Source organism: Populus nigra, chromosome 1 (genome assembly GCF_951802175.1).
Source record: "Populus nigra chromosome 1, ddPopNigr1.1, whole genome shotgun sequence".
Classification (NCBI taxonomy): domain Eukaryota; kingdom Viridiplantae; phylum Streptophyta; class Magnoliopsida; order Malpighiales; family Salicaceae; genus Populus; species Populus nigra.
The window spans coordinates 1,969,542-1,986,165 of NC_084852.1; the positions used below are offsets into that span (position 1 = coordinate 1,969,542).

At 35.8% G+C, this 16,624-nt stretch overlaps 2 protein-coding genes across 4 annotated transcripts; one reads left to right on the top strand and one right to left on the bottom strand.

Annotated features, from left to right (window-relative positions):
• The first annotated feature begins 996 nt into the window (after positions 1–996).
• On the top strand, positions 997–2,813 carry LOC133697453 (uncharacterized). The gene is made up of 2 exons (XM_062120010.1): positions 997–1,340; positions 2,336–2,813. Exons 1-2 carry the CDS (start codon positions 1,113–1,115, stop codon positions 2,573–2,575), a joined length of 468 nt encoding a protein of 155 aa, XP_061975994.1. The 5' UTR covers positions 997–1,112; the 3' UTR covers positions 2,576–2,813.
• A 488-nt stretch (positions 2,814–3,301) lies between these two features.
• Positions 3,302–10,122, bottom strand: LOC133692550 (nuclear pore complex protein NUP98A-like). 3 transcript variants are annotated; one of them, XM_062113593.1, is made up of 13 exons: positions 9,966–10,122; positions 9,743–9,827; positions 9,018–9,302; positions 7,631–8,362; positions 7,262–7,480; positions 6,589–7,142; positions 6,183–6,243; positions 6,065–6,110; positions 5,572–5,710; positions 5,269–5,385; positions 4,972–5,146; positions 4,682–4,744; positions 3,302–4,206 (listed from the first exon to the last, which is right to left on the bottom strand). In XM_062113593.1, exons 2-13 carry the CDS (start codon positions 9,759–9,761, stop codon positions 3,491–3,493), a joined length of 3,126 nt encoding a protein of 1,041 aa, XP_061969577.1. In that variant the 5' UTR covers positions 9,762–9,827; positions 9,966–10,122; the 3' UTR covers positions 3,302–3,490. The 3 variants fall into 3 exon arrangements, with proteins under 3 accessions (XP_061969577.1, XP_061969573.1, XP_061969585.1); XM_062113589.1 differs by having other exon boundaries at positions 7,631–8,365; XM_062113601.1 differs by lacking the exon at positions 4,682–4,744 and having other exon boundaries at positions 7,631–8,365.
• Between the last annotated feature and the right edge of the window lie 6,502 nt (positions 10,123–16,624).

Here is a 16,624-nt window from a genome sequence, read left to right on the forward strand (position 1 = left end):
TATACAACATTAAATGCAAGGTTACATTGTTTCATAAAACCGCATACAAGCGGAAAGCATAAATGGAAAAAAAGAAGAAAGACTGAGCCTTTGCTTGGAAGCATATCCTATCATAACAATGGAACACAAACTAACCAATCACAGCAAAATTGAAAAGAAATAAGCAGAAACATTGGGTTAGTCCATCAGAGGCATAAAAAAGAGCTAAGAAGCAAAGAGATGAAAAGAAGAAGATGAAAAAGCTGATCAGATGACTGAGGATGAATGGTTACCACTAAACTCATGAAGATGTTGAGACTTGAGAAGGTTATTCCAAAACCCTTAGGGTCGAAGGACATCCTTAGCATTACTCCATTATTCGAAGAGAAGGGGGAGGAGATGGTTGGACATTGTCAAGCAACGGTAGAGAGAGTGGCATCCTCCTCAGGTTCAGACAATGCTTTACGGTAATGTTTTGGGAGGCTGTAATGGCTTGATTGGCAGATTACTGCTGCTTTATTCACCCACCTTACCTCCCCTTCTGTTGCTATTATCTCCTCCATTTCCCAGCAATTCTAGTCTCCATTCTCTTTCACGTTTTGGAGGTTTGGCAGCAGCAAGCCAAGAGGGAAAAACTTCTTTGCACCTAGACAACGACAACAGTGAAGGGTTTTAAGATGCATTCAGCATTAACATTTTTTTCTTTTATATATGAGCCTGTTTGGCAACGCTGTATTTTTGGAATTTTTTAAAAATCTTTTTAATATATTTATCTTAAAAAATAAAAATATATATTATTTTATATATCTCAAAACAAAAAAATACTTCAAAAACATCTAGATCAAAACAGAGCATTACGGACAAATCGAGGAGAGAATATGCATTCAAAGGGATGGACTTGTCCATTGCATTTCACTGACATTTGCAAGGATAGGACAAATTGTATATTTACTCATGAGTTTAGGGACTGGAATGAAGATTATCCAAACAATTTAACATAGCAAATCCTCCACGCGAGTCTCACGTGATCATAATTGCCAGTCTAGTGTAAAACCCTGCTACAAATACCTTCAGCGCTGCCAAAACAGAGGAGAAATCAAAATCATTCAGGCCAAGTTGGGGGGTTCAATAAGATGTGGTTTCGTGGAGGACTAGGTGGTGGTGGTGGTGGTGGTAGTAATATTGGGTCAATTGTAAAAAATCAAATAGTGAGGCATTTCTCAAGAGCAAGAGCAGTGGATGTGAAGAGGATAAACCCTAAGGTTCCATTTTCTGAAGCTGCTTCTATTGCTCAGTCTCTTTATCAAGTCATCAAAGAACATGGTCCTCTCACTGTTTCCAATACCTGGAATCAAGCCAAGGTCACTTCTTTCTCTCTCTTTTAATGTATTAGTGTTAGGATTTGTTATAAATGTGCGTGTCTGTTCTTGTTTTGAATGATTCTTAGTGTTCTCTTGATTGGTTTGTTGATATTCTTGATGGGTTTTCTGTGAAATGGGAGAATAGTTGACTTGAAATGGTTCAAAAGATGCAAACTTGGTTGGTAATGATTTCAGATTCTTGCAGAAGTTGGGTGCTTCATTTCAGGGAATGTGATTGTAATTATTGTGTTATAATTCAAGAGCATTGCTTTTGTGTCCTTCTTGGGTAGATATGGATTATGGAGGCTTGATGGGTTTGAGTTTTAGGTTTCTGCAATGAGTTTGATTACTTGAATGTCTTATAGGATGTTTTGGTTCTTATGCATGTGCAATTGTAGAATTTATCTAGTGAGTTTATGGTTAATGGATTATCTAGTGAGTTTATGGTTAATGGATTTGTAATCTATCTAGTTACAACAGATGTTTTTATTCGTTCCTGTGATGTTTCATAGAGCTGAGAACATCAGCTTGTTGACATAGAATTATGAATCGCGATGAACATTTCACCATCAATTTTGGATTTTTAGCGAGAAATAAATGTGGCAGTGAATGGCCTTTTCGCCCCTACTTTTAGTTGAAACTGCACACTTCCTACTGCAATCACAATTGAAGAAGAGTACACATGTTCTCCAACTTATCTAGACAAAGAGATCTTAAATGACACTTCTTTGACCTACACCACTTGGCTTTTCAATGTCTTATCCGTGCTGTGGTTGCAAATTTAGGTTTTACCAAACGATGAACTTATCTGGCTGTTGATGACATTATGTTCTTTTTGCATTAAAATTTACCTTGTACCCAAATCTATTATTATGTTTTTGTAATAGTACATCGTTAGTTACATTTAGGAAAAGTCACTAAAGAGATAATTTGATCGTAATTACATTTTTTTGTCCACTTGTGGGCTTCACATTTTACTTGCTGTTGTATAACAGGAAGCAAATATTAGCGGATTAAATAGCAAAACACACATGAAGATAATGCTTAAATGGATGAGGGGGAGGAAGATGCTGAAGCTGTTCTGCAACCCTAACAGCAAGAAGTTTCTGCACTGCAGTTTACCAGAAGAACCACGAACTGAACAATCAAATAGCGCACCAGAACTGCATCTGCAGACCAAGAGGAAGCCTTCCAAGAAGAAGACTTCAATAAAGAGGAAAAAGCAACACAAGTAGCACCGGCAGGGACCATTGCTAAATTGAGGAATGCATATTGGAACACGCGATGCCCAATCTCTTTTTGTGATTTGATGCTCCATTTGGATGGATGGTTCTTAATGCCTTGCATCTGTTGTGATTGTTCTTCATCATTTTGTTTAACGTGTCGGAGTTCACCCCTTGTCGGAAGAATTTTTGTATTTCCATGTTTCTTGATTCTCTAGAACAGTTGTAATAAAGTCGAAAGATTTAGCAACTTGCTCCTGATTATGCTTTTGTGTGCATTACTCCTCAGTAAGTTGGGAAAGCCTGTGCTTGCTAGAGGACTGACTGTTCTTGTCTTTCAATATGGCATCTCTGATGGCGCAGTATTCTTTGCGTTGGCAATGACAATTACTAGATTTGCATCCATGTATGTATATAGCCATGAAACAAAGGCCTTGGAATGATAGAAATATTCCACGTTTTATTACCCAAAATATCAAATACAATTGTTCTCGCTCTTGCTCAAAATATGTTGGTTTATTGAATAGGTATTAAATATTAAATTATTCTTAAAAAGAATAAATTAAATGTCAACTGAAAAGCTTTTCATTTGAATCTAGGATTCAAGATTTCATTTTCAAGTTTGTTAATATATATATATTTTTAGTTTATTTGGTTATACGGATGATAATGTGAATAATACAATGTAATATTTAAAAGTAATGCACAGAGAATAAAAACTAGCATAGGAATTTCAAATACAATAAAAGAAATCAATTTCACTAAAAAAAAAAAAATCAACTACTCGAAGGAAAAAGAAAGAAAGAAAAGCCAGTGATACACAGCCACATTAATCACACTAAATATATCACAATTTAGGTCAATACTGTACAAGCACAGCCCTCCTCCGTGACAAAGAAAAGAAAAGAGGAGAGAAAAACCCTTGCATCACGCCTTCAGCACCAAGCAGTCATCAACTTTATTACAGGTAGCTTGCACATCCCAATCCTCCGCCTCCTCCTCTTCATCCTCCAGCATGTACTTGCTGAAATGGTTGACCTTGAACTTCCACTCTCCTTTAACAGGGTCATAAGAAACAAATTCGGCGCCTTGGTCTTCAGCTTTTCTTTTGAGCATCTCCTTGTATCTCTCGATTTTTGGTCCTTCTGTGAACTGGCGTCCAGTCTTTTTGTCGATGCATTTTATGTTGAGAAGTGTTACCTCAGCAGGCTTGTTGAGACCCTGTCCGACAGGCGGTTTCTTGCTATCATCCATGTACACGATAACTTCACGGTTATTAAACTGAACAAGGGACTCAAGATCAAGCCTTCGAACATCTGTTTCAACCAGGAACTTGATGCTTCCATAGCCATGCCTTCCAACCACAAAATCCTTAACATGTCGGCAGAATCCTGGTCTAGCCCTCTCCTTGGCTGCCAGTTCCTGGATACGAGGCTCGGTGAAATAGTCAGAACGTCGGAGTTTTGGCATTAGTGCCTCAATATCCGCTCCATGCTCATACACAATTGCAGCCTCACCAGCTCTGTGACCACTAAGTGTCATGTAGGACTCCTCTTTCTGAGTCGCATGATCCTCATGGACTCCATTAGGTTTCTGGTTGACTTTAACTTGCTCCTTGATTACACCATTCTCAGCTGAATTTTCTGCACAATAAGTAGGCATGAGCACAAGCAAATAAAAATATAGAGGGACTCCAGAACCCATTGCCCAAAGCAACTTTCTTCCTTTCAGTTAAATTAAAGAAATTGATTAAATAAGTATACAAACACAACCTACAACCTCATTAACAAATTCTGGCATTCTATTTGTCTGAGAGGTTAATAACGCACAAGATGTCTGCTATGAGGTAAAATTAAAACATGCAATAAATGGAGAAAAGCTACATTTCCATGGAAAAGTGTGCCTGTTGGAGAAAATGGCATTAGAAGCTGAGTACTTCAACTTTCAGTAGACTTCCTCAGATGGAATTTCTCAAATTGGTTGTCACATGAAGTTCAAGTAGAAGTTTGAATATACCAAGCTACCTCCCAAAAGATCTTGTAAGTAGTCAAGATGCAACCCTTCAACATATACCAGCACAAATGAAGGGTGCACATTATAAAAGAAACAATATCTTACTATTTTTATCACCAGCAGTGGAACCATTTGAGGGACAAGCATCTTCTGATACTGAAAATTTTCCTGGATAAAAGAAGGTACCAGGCTAAATTTGGATTGTAACAATACAAAAAAAAATAAAAATAATTCATTTCTAAAGTAACAATAATGCAATATGATAACTAGAAATGGAAAGAAAATAAAGTCTCATGCACCGGAATAACCGAGTCAATCACAGTAGCCCAACCAATGCCAACACACACACATATACAGCAAGAGAACATGGTAACATTATTCACTTGGAAATTTACCGTTCTCATGTACAGGTGCTGATGCATTCAATGGAGATGCTTTCTCTGCACTTTCCCTTGAAGGCCACTGGTCCATAGGACGAATGACTAGAGCTCTTGGGTTTTCCCTTGGAATGAAAAGAGCATCTGCCTTCGGTGTGCTGGGTGTTTCTTCTTCATCACTGAAAAATGGAACCTGAATGCAATAGTTGGGCAAAGCAATAAGTCAATATGCAACCTCCCGTCCCTGTAAATCCAGTTATAGGCAAGGCAATCAAAAAAGCCATTTTAAAAAACAAATTTAGTAAATCTCATCACCTTTGGTCCATCATGCTTAGGATAATATTTCCTCATGGGCAACCTGATCCTCCTTTGTGACAAGTGCCTAGAAGTCAATAAAGATGATATTCTAATGGGAGAGGGTTTCTCAACAACCTGACAGAAAACAAGGAACCAGAATCACTGTTATTTCTCCAATTAAATTTTGTAGACACAAGAATGACAGGGAATAACACAGAAGCATAATAAAGAAGTGGCAAATCTTATTTACATTAAGAAAACAAAAAAGTAAAAAATCAACGACACCCTAGAGTATACAAATTCAGGACAGTTTATAGTTACAGGCATAGTAGAGATTCCATATTGAACTGAAGGTGTAGTTCCAGCTCGACCAAAGGACACTTGAGGCATTGCAGGAAGTGTTCCAAATGGATTTGTAATAGGCACTGGTTGTACAGCAACAGCATTTTGTGTCGTAAACCTGTTAAACAGAAAAGCATTCTTGAGTGTATCATGAAAAAGATGGGTAACAGAACACTGCATACTGTGTGCATATGTTAAGAACAAACAAGAAGCCTGTCTAGATGAAGCAACATAAGCAATACAGAGCTGAAAGGAGCAAATGTCTCCTATCATGAAAAAGATGGGTAACAGAACACTGCATCCTGAGTGCATATGTTAAGAACAAAAAAGAAGCCTGTCTAGATGAAGCAACATAAGCAATACAGAGAAGAAAGGAGCAAATGTCTCCTATCCATTTGGCATACATGATATGGACACCCATGAAAACATGGATACAGAAGCACTAACTATAGGCAGAGAAGCAAAGACATACGGTTGTCCAAAATTACTTGATACACCAGCAAAGCCACTGTTACCAGCTGCAAAATAGCAGACAACTGATGTCAGCACCATAAACTAAATGCTTAAGAATTAAATAATGAAAAAAATACCTGCTTGTGTCTGATTGAAGTTCAAGGCAAAAATACCTGCATTCTGAGCTGGTTGAGATGGCTACATATAAAATGATTGTTAGAGATAAAAATTTACCAAATGTGCTGATACCGGAACTTAAATCACACACAAATACACACATGCTGCAAACAAATCATAACAAGCAACATAAATAGCAAAAATGAATTTCCGATTTGGATGTCTTGTTTTTTAATTTTTTTATTCCACTTTCACTGATGTACACAAGCAGAAAGGCTTTGAAATAAATATGAGGGACAGAACGGGAAATTTAAGTTGCTTGGGAAGGAATGAAATCTGATTATCCTCAATACCATTATTTCTGCTAATAAAATGAAGAAATTAAATATGATGATAAAGGAATCAGTAATTTAATTTGTTACTCACAGTCATTTGATTAAACCCCCCAAGGTTTGAAGTTATCTGAGATTGAGTGCTTGTGAAAAGGCCGCCAGTAGCAGGGCTACTGAACAAGGAACTGGTGGTACTTGGTCCAAATGGATTGGACTGTGGAAATGCAGTTGTCTGCCCCATTGAAGGTGTGGTAGATGGGAATGAGAGAGATGATTGAGTGTTATTAAACATATTGGAACCAAATGGTGAAGCATTTCCTTGGCCTGTAGTAGAACTAAACAAGGATGGTGTTGTACTAAAATTAGGCATGCTTGTTGATCCAAAAAGAGATGGAGATGAACCAACTGAGAATGCAGGTGTTGATGGCTGAAAGAGGTTGGATGACGTTGAAGGGCCAAAAGGGGAGGCGGTGGTGAATGAAGGTGCAGATGTTTGAGTTTTTGGAGCAAACAGGTTTGTGGCTGTTGAAGAAAACATATTTGTAGATGTTTGACCAAGTCCAGTTGAAGGAGCAAAAGGATTCGCCTGTGGGGTAGACATGCTATATCCAGCCCCACCAGGAGATTGACCAGGAGGAAGCGGTCCACCTGTAATTCAATATTACTGCATTAGTTATCGGAGAACATATGCATGCGTGTGTGTCATTGTTATTAGCAATGAGAATAAAAATGTCCAGAAATTTTCAATGTAATCACAAACAAATTACCTTTGTCTCCCAATTGATAGTCCTCCCACCTTAGCTCTTCATGGCTTTTATCTTTGTAGGCAGGCATGGCTGATATTGACACTAATTTTCCAGCCTGTGCACCACCTTCTGCCTCAGCAGTTTCTGCATAAGGTGCTGCTCTAGTTCCAGGACGGTGCCCCCCAAACCCTGGCTGGGCAAAGCCAGTGTTTCCAAATGCTGATGTTGTAGGCTGAGCTCCTGCATACCATATCATAAAAAAAAAGTTATGCAATGAATAAATAAAAAAGCATAAGGCACTCAAGTTCCTTTTACTCTAGATAAAAAAATCTCATTATTAAGATAGACCTTGCTGCAAATTGCAAAACAATAGACTTAAATATGGCTCACCAAAGGGAGAAGGCTGGGCAGGAAAAGTAGATGTAGTACTTCCAAATGGGCTGCTCCCAAAAGTAGAAGTTGATTGGCCAAAACCTGGACTTGATGAAAACGTAAAGGATGGGGAAGATGTAGCCCCAAAGGCAGAAGTAGTTGTAGCCCCAAAGGCAGGAGTGGTTGGAGTGCCAAAGCCAGAACCAGTCAAACCCCCAAAAGCAGGTGTAGTAGCTGAAGATCCAAAAACTGAAGTGGAAGTTCCAAAAGCTCCACCAGCTCCAAACAGTGGCGAACTGGTATATGAAGCTCCTGTACTACCAAAACCTGGAGTTGCTGTTGAGCCAAAGGCTGGAGTGGTGCTTGGGGCGCCAAAGGCTGGAGTGGTGCTTGTGGAACCAAAGGCTGGAGTGGTGCTTGTGGCACCAAAGGCTGGGGCAGTTGTCGCACCAAAGGCTGGAGTACTAGCAGCACCAAATGCAGACTGAGATGGCGCACCAAAAGGTGTTGAACCAAATAAACTATTGTTTCCAAAGCCTGGCTGTGGCTGCTGATTTGTGTTTCCAAACGGACTTGTTTGAGTGGTAGACCCAAAGCCTGGCTGTGGCTGCTGATTTGTGTTTCCAAACGGACTTGTTTGAGTGGTAGACCCAAAGCCTGGCTGTGGCTGTTGATTTGTGTTTCCAAATGGACTTGTTTGAGTGGTAGACCCAAAGCCTCCGAAGGGCTTCTGACCAAAAACAGAAGAACCTGCTAAAAGAATAAATAGTTAGAATGAGAAAGCATTGTCCATTCATAAAACCAGAAAATAACAGAATCAGATAAAGTATACTAACACGAACTTAAAGTGTGCGCACAAGCAACTGTGTGTGTATACATGCATGTGTTTGTCTAGATATACAGATGGTAGGAGGGAAGACAGGTGAAGATAGATACTGAAAAGGCAAGAAAACCAGGTTACAAAGAATAAACAAGCAAGTATAGGTCTGCTAGAGACAATGACAAGTAGTCAAAACAAACATGCACATGCAAAAGATGAAATAGCAAAGATATCGTATCATAATCAAATCTCATCATCTACCAGTTTCAATGAAGAAAACAAGATGAAACAATGAGCATAAAGACTAGGGAAAAACTACAAGTGTTCAGAGCTAAGAAGGATAAGCAATATACTGTGCAACTATATCACTCCTAGCACACTTGCTTTTCTGAGAAATGAAAAAACTTGATCTGCAATAAGGCTTCCAAGACAATTTTTTACCACAACTCTTGAGTTAGATCAACAATCCATATATATTTCCAATACAAAAACATCATCTCACTTCTATAGAGCAAAATCATAACCCACGAATAGATAAAGAGTGAAAAAGGACAACCAGTTATTGGAATAAAAATAAACACTTACCACCAAATGCTGATGATGACGAACTACCAAATGCAGGGGTAGTAGATGCTCCAAAAGCAGGCGTTGAGCTACCAAAAGCATTTGTCGCAGAAAATGAAGAAGTTTGGGGTGCACCAAACATACCAGTAGAAGTGCCCCCAAACATGGAACTCCCTGTTTGTGCACCAAAAGGAGTTGTTGGACTACCAAAGGGTTTCAGAGCAAAAGGACTACTACTTACATTACTAGCCTGACCAAAAACCGGCTGTGTCGTCCCAAACGGACTATTAGAAGACTGCCCAAAAGCTGTCATGAAACACAACTTTTAACTCATTAGTACACACATTACACATACAAAAAATCACACTATCAAACAACCACTGATCACATTACCCACAACCACCGATCACATTATCCACAACCACCACAAAAGAGAACATAGTACGCCAATAATCATCTATCCAACAAAATCCACAACGCAAAAAAAATCGAGAAAAAAACGCAATGGTGTTACTGTAATTACAATCAACTTTATGTTCATTTACACTCCATATCAATTCCGTGATTCATTCATTATTTTTCACCTTCTTCCTCTAATACAAAAAAAAACTACTCGAAAATTGATATCTTAAAAAAAAAAATTCTCGCCAAACAATAGCATTTCAAATAAACAAAAAATACCAAAAATTATAGAAAAAAATAAAAATAAAAATAAAAATCATTAAAAAATAGAAAAGATAACTTACGATTGCTAGCACCAAACATCCTTCCTTTTACTGATCAATCCTCTGCTCCAAACATCGTTCCTTTTATCAATCAATCTTCTACCTCCTGCACTTAAACAAAATCAAAAGTAATTATCACTAATTACGAATAATAAACGATTGCAACAGAAATTCAAAATTACGAATCGAAAAAAAATTAAAAAAACTATATTTAAATTAGTTAGGGTTTAATGATTAGAGTTACCTTGAAGTGGTGATGGAAATTAGGGGATTAATTTGTATCTGAAAGAGAGAAATGTTTGAGTGTCTCAGAAATAGAGAGTTGTTTGGCTTTCTTTTCTTTTCTTTTCTTTTTTTTCCCCTTCTTTTTTCTAGACTGAGAAATAAAATTTAGAAAAGAATATTGAGGGGTGAAAGGACTTTTATAGGAGTTAAGAGGAAGAAGCGAGTAGCGTTGTTTTCAAGTCAGTACGAGGGTGTTGTTTGTAATTTGGTTGGAGAGTAGCGTGAAACCTGGGAGCCAGACGTCAGGCGGTTTGAGTTTTGTTTTTTGTTTTTTTTTTCCTTAATGTAGAATTTCATTTCCAAAAGAAAAGGAAACGGTGATGAATTTTTGTGAAAACATTGGTATATACAACTACTAAGTTGAGTTTAGGTAGTTTCTCATGATATAAATAATAAATATATAAAAAGGCATTTTAATAAAAAGAAAAATTCAAAGTATAAAATTAAATATTCTTATAATAGTTTTAAAGTAAATTTTTATTTTTTAAAAATAGAAATTATGATTAATTTTTTCAACCAATATTTCAAGAGAGAGTTTTTAGTATGACACTAGATTTATTGCTCGCGCTTTGTCGCGGGTTGAGACACTAGTTCTATGTTTATATAAACACAATAAAAGCAAAATGTATTATTTTTTTTTAACATGTGCAAGGTTGTAATGCAAAACAACAAAGTAGTCGTATGAGTTGTTTCAAACCCTTCAAAGCAATTACATATTTGAATTGTCTTGTTCAATTAAGCACGTTAGTCTAGCATGGTATGAAGTTTCATGTTTCTTAATAAATATACATAGCAGCCGTGAAAAAGTTGATGAAGGTCACAACTGCATCAATAAAAAAATTTCTGGAGCGATGGTGCAACCTTTTTAGAGCTTCAGTTTTCCTGTAAAAAGAAGGTGATATTATTCATGGACATTAATGAGATGAGCAAAAATAAATGGAGTGAAGGATAAGACTAATCCAATATCAATAGTAATAAACATGAAGAGAATGAAAGAAATCTTTGAATTAAAAAGGGCAAACCAAAAATAAACCACCTAGCTTGTTCTCTATTTTCAAGCAATACAACCCACAATGGTAAATATGCATTCTTATGAATGTTGAGGATTTTCATTGAAATTCTAATCCAAAAAGCTCAATGGTTGTTATGTGTTAGAAATCACAACCTAATAGGAGCATTCATACATGTTACCTACATGTCCCTTTCAAATTTTTAGACTAAAAAGTTCAATGGTTGTGCTGTGTTAGAAATTGTAGGTTCATGGGAGCATGCATACTTGTTTCCTACATGGCTTCAACATACGGGACCATTGTAACATGCTGGAAGTCCACTGTTAATGATAGTGATAGTGTTGATTATAAGAAGACCAACTATAAGAACCTTGGAAGCCACCCCTGCAACAATGCACTCACCACCTTTGATTTAACAAAAAGATACAATACATAGTGCACTTGCCAAACTTTTTTTTACAATCTATTGTCCATCAATGACCACATCTTCTATGTGGTCCAACGTTAATTGTTGATGGTGTTGTAAACACTCAAAGTGATTTTATGTTAGGACTGCAACCTAACCAACCACCAAGTTCTGTCAGCCCCTATCCAAAGCTATAGTATATCATGTAAACTATTTTGTTTAATGGTGAAACACAAAAAAAGGCAAAAGTAGGAAGCCATCAAAATCTTGTAAAGTCTAAGAATTAATTAATCACATTCTCATTGCTGAATGAAGGAAAAAAATCTGATTAACCATGTAATAAATTGCTAGTTACACAGAATGATGTACACCACTTATGAAGTTTTCTTTCTGATCAATTTATGCAGATCCTTGCAACTATATTGTTGGTCTAAAGATCCCTGCAAGAAAATGTTGAAAAAACCTTAGATCCTTCTTTTCTCTCTCGCACGCACGCACGCACAAACAAAACCCTCAACAACCCATAAAATTCCAATCTTTCCCTCTCACACTCTTTTTTAGCTAACAGCCGGTAGTAGCAACAGATCCCTCAAGCAATTTTAGTTATCAAATATTGCCATAACATGGGTTTCGTTCATTGGGATATAAAGCTAGAAAATAACCTCCTTGCAAACTCCACGAGAAATAGGTCCATCCTGTTGAACAGAGGAATTCACGTTAACACATCCCAATTCAAGCAGCAGTTTCCTGAAGGCAGAAGTAAAGCCAAGAAAGATATCTTGTGCATAGTTTGAAAAAAGTCATAAGTCTCTTTGACATGCATATGGATTAGCATTGATTTTGGATCACTTGAATAACCACTCCTCTCAGCATAACATGAAGGCCAATGATTAGCGGTTATGCCCACAAACCTGTTATCCGAGATGATGCCCCAATAATCTACATTATAAAAAACAGTCATCGACAATAGAAAGAAAAACAAAATTAACAAAAGACTTCTCTGTCATTACATTTAGGCATATAACATCAAAGAAAGGCACAATTAATAATCCAAGACAATAGCTTTCCTACAATGAGCTTGAGTTGTAACAGATTAATAGTAATGTAATAAACCACACACGTTGTACATATAGTTCATTCTTTACTTTTGACACCAGGGTTTAAGACCAAAAAAAAAAAATCAATATTGTTGTCAACCGAATTCATGAAGTTATATGGATAAAATCATAAATAATTGCTGATCACGATACATACGTTTACACAACTCCATGTAATATAACTTTCCAACCACTACTTTCATTTCTCCACCCCGACCCAACAGCTATGCTGCAAAAATCTTCAACCTGATTATTGGGTCTGACTGGGCAAATTGTTTTTCATAAAAACCAAGTTAGGGACTGTAGATAGAATAACCAATTTAAGCTTGGATTGTTAAATATACATGGACTGCAGATGGAATAACCAATTTAAGCTTGGATTGTTAAATATACATGGAAATAATCAAGATCAATGGTAAGCAATATAGAGATGTCAACAAATTGTGCACTTGCTTATTCAAAGATGAAGAAAATAGCATAACCTAACTAACAAATTTGATTCATTGATTAACAATTAATGATGTCCATCATCAAATTCAAATGATGAGGCTTATCAAATGACCTTGACAATAGAGAAACAACAGGTTGTTAAGACTGTCAATATAAATTTTCGAGTAGATCAGAATAATAAAGGAGTTGGGCATAACAATAATCAGAAGGCCATCACCACGTAACCTAGGCCAGCCTAACATAATCAATAGACAACGAGTTAGGGTTCTGGCTTTATAATTCATTGCATTAAATGTGGTGAACTCGGGCACCGAGTTAGTAAATGTAGCAAAACAAAGAGTTGGCTTAAGAAGAATTTGCTAATATAAAAGCTTATGTATATGAATTATAAGAATGATGATGACTCAAACAGTGATTGTATAAAGATGGTGTTACTACCTTTGTTATTAGAAATAGTTTGTTAACGTCCAGGGGTAATTCAAAAAATGATTGGCAGTGTATTATTATCTTTCATTTCATATGCACTATTAAAGACAAGGTCTACAACTTGATTATAGACAGTGGTAGCTGTGATAATATAGTGTTTGTAGTGGTAATGAAAAAGCTTTAATTAATGACTAAAATCATCCTAAGCCATTTAAGCTGACTTTAATGAATAGATACACTGAGGTAATTATCGATAAATGCTACCTTGTTTCCTTTTTCATGGGATAAAAATATTTTGACACCTATAAGGGAGAAGATGGAGATGAGAACTAAAAAGAGGAAGAGCTTATTGTCTTCATCATAATTTATGAAGGAAATAAGAGGCGAAAAGTAGTGTATTCCCTAGTTCCCAATAATATAATGGTTAGGGAGAAGGATAACATTATTGAAAATCCTAAAAAAATATAGGGAATGCTAATAGAATTTAGAGATTTGATGCCAGATGAGTTACCTTATGGATTACCTTCTATATGAGATATCCCACACCAAATTATATGATCCTAGGTTCTAGTCTTCCAAACAAATCAGCTTACAAACTTAGTTCTAAAGAAGCTAAAGAGTTATAGAGACAGGTTGTAGAGCTATTAGATAAGATATATTTTTGGGAAAGTTTGAGTCTAGGTGTTGTCCCAACTCTTCTAGTCCTAAAAAAGGATGGTTCATAGAGCATGACTATGGATAACCAAGCTATTAACTAAATCATAGTGAAGTACACATTCTTGATAGCATGGCTAAATAAAATGTTAGATCAGTTGTCAGGTTTTAGGTTATTGTTAGAGAATGATTTCAAGAGTGATTACCATTAGATAATAATCAAATAGGAGGATGAATGCAATACAACCTTTAAAACCTAACAAGGGTTATACAAATGAATGGTTATGCCATTTGGTCTTACCCATTACTCCTGGCACTTTTATAAGGTTCATATATAAACTATTGAGGCTATTTGTTAGATTTATTATGGTTTATTTTGATAACATTCTGAATTATTGCCCCATTCTAGAGTCTCATTTAGAATATCTATGTGCTATTTTTGAAACTTTGAAGAAAGAGCAGTTGTATGTGAATCATAAAAAGTATAAGTTCTTCACTAGTACTGTTACTTTTATATATGTTAGATGAAGGGGTTTAGGTTGATCAATCTAAGATTTTTATAATTGTGGAGTGATTGACTCTAAAAAGTGTTCATAATATCCAGAGCTTTCATGGACTTGCATCTTTCTATAAGTAGTTCATTAGAAACTTCAGCTTTCAAATAAATCTATTATGAAGTTTCTAAAAAGGCGCATCTTTTAGTGGATAAATGAGGTTGAATCTAGCTTTTAGTTAGTGAAGCAGAAAATGATTGAAGCTCTTCTATTAACACTTCCAGATTTTGAGGTAAATTGTGATGCATTTGGGTTAGGTATTGAGGGAGTTCTTAGTCAAGATGAGAAGCTAATTGCTTTTTTTATTGAGAAGTTGTCTAACTTAAAGAGAAACTATTCCACGTACGATTTAGAGTTTCATTCTATTATTTAGAGTCTTCAGCATTGACAACATTATTTGGTTTATAAGGAATTTATCCTAATCATAGATATGAAGCTTTAATATATATATATATATATATATATATATATATATATATATAGGCAGCATAGGTTAAGTCATCGATATGTAAAGTGAGTGTTGTTTCTATAAGAGTTTATCTTTTACTAAGACATCAGTCGGACAATTTGAACAGAGTGGCTAATGCCTATAATAAATGGGTTGCTCTACTTACTATTATACGTACTTAGGTGATAAAGTTTGATGCTTCCAATAAGTTGTATTATGGTGATTCATCATTTGGATAGATTCATGCTGAGTTGATAGATGAAGGTAAACGAGATAACTTTGTATTTGTGAATGATTATATATTTTATGGTTAGTAGCTTTTTATCCCAGATTGGTCCTAATGTTTGTAAATTATTATTTGCTTAAGATGTTAAGTCACATATCTAGTTTTGTGAAAAGATGTGTTTGTAAGAGGTTTAAAAGTGGCTTATCAAATGATTGGCTCTATACTCCATTATCAATTCTTTATGCTTTGTGGTTGGATGTTAGTATGAATTTTATATTGGGTTCATCCTGTACCCAACAAGCCATGTATTCTATTTTTATTGTTATTGACAAATTCTCAAAGATGACCCATTTCATAGCTTGCTGGAAAGGATGCATCTCGGATAACCCACCTTTATTTCAATGATGTGGTCCATTTAAATGGCATTCTTTGCTCATCATTTTGAATATAGATGTGAAGTTTATGAGTAACTTGTAGAAGATTTTATGGGTTAATATGAGAACTCAATTAAACTTTAGTAGTGCATATCAACGTCAGACAAACAGGTAGACAAAGGTAGTTATTAACAACTTGCTGTAAAGTTTAATGGGAGACAAGCCAAAACAACAATATGATAACCTTATTGCAAGCAAACTATAATAGGTCTCAGAATCAGACTAGCTAACTAAGTCCATTTAAGATCGTATATGGATAAAATTGTTCCAGAGTGCTAGAATTGATGTATGTGCCTTGTATTAGATGATCAAATGTATCCTAGCTAATGGTATGACAAATTATTTGCATAGTGTTCATAAGCAGGCCAAGAAAACAATCATTGATAGCAATGCAAAATATAAAGCCCTAGTTGATACTAATTGTATGAGGCTGGTGTTTGAACTTGGTGATGTGAGACGTTGTAGAAGATTAATGGTAATGCACATATATTTTGCCTTTCTAGTCATCTGAAGACTTATGATGTCTTTAATGTTTAACAATTAATACCCTATCTGGAAGCAAAACAAAACTCAAGGACGAGTTCTCTCTAATATAAGGAGAATGATGTAACCAGACTAGTAGAAATAAAAGATTCTAATCATTTGAGTGAGGATCTGACATTAACAGATATGGATTTGACTTAATATGACTATGTGCATAATCTAACATATACTTTTATGGATAAATAGGACAGGTCTAAGCCCAATAAGATATTTGGTCGTGCTAGACTAGGTTAATAGATTCTATTTTAATTTCCTTAATGTTTTCAGACTTTAAATTGTTTCCTAGTAGAGGTCAGTTTTCATGACCTATTTAATGGTCTTGTAAATCACTTAAAGAGGCAATCACCATATACTTAAATTTTAGAGAATA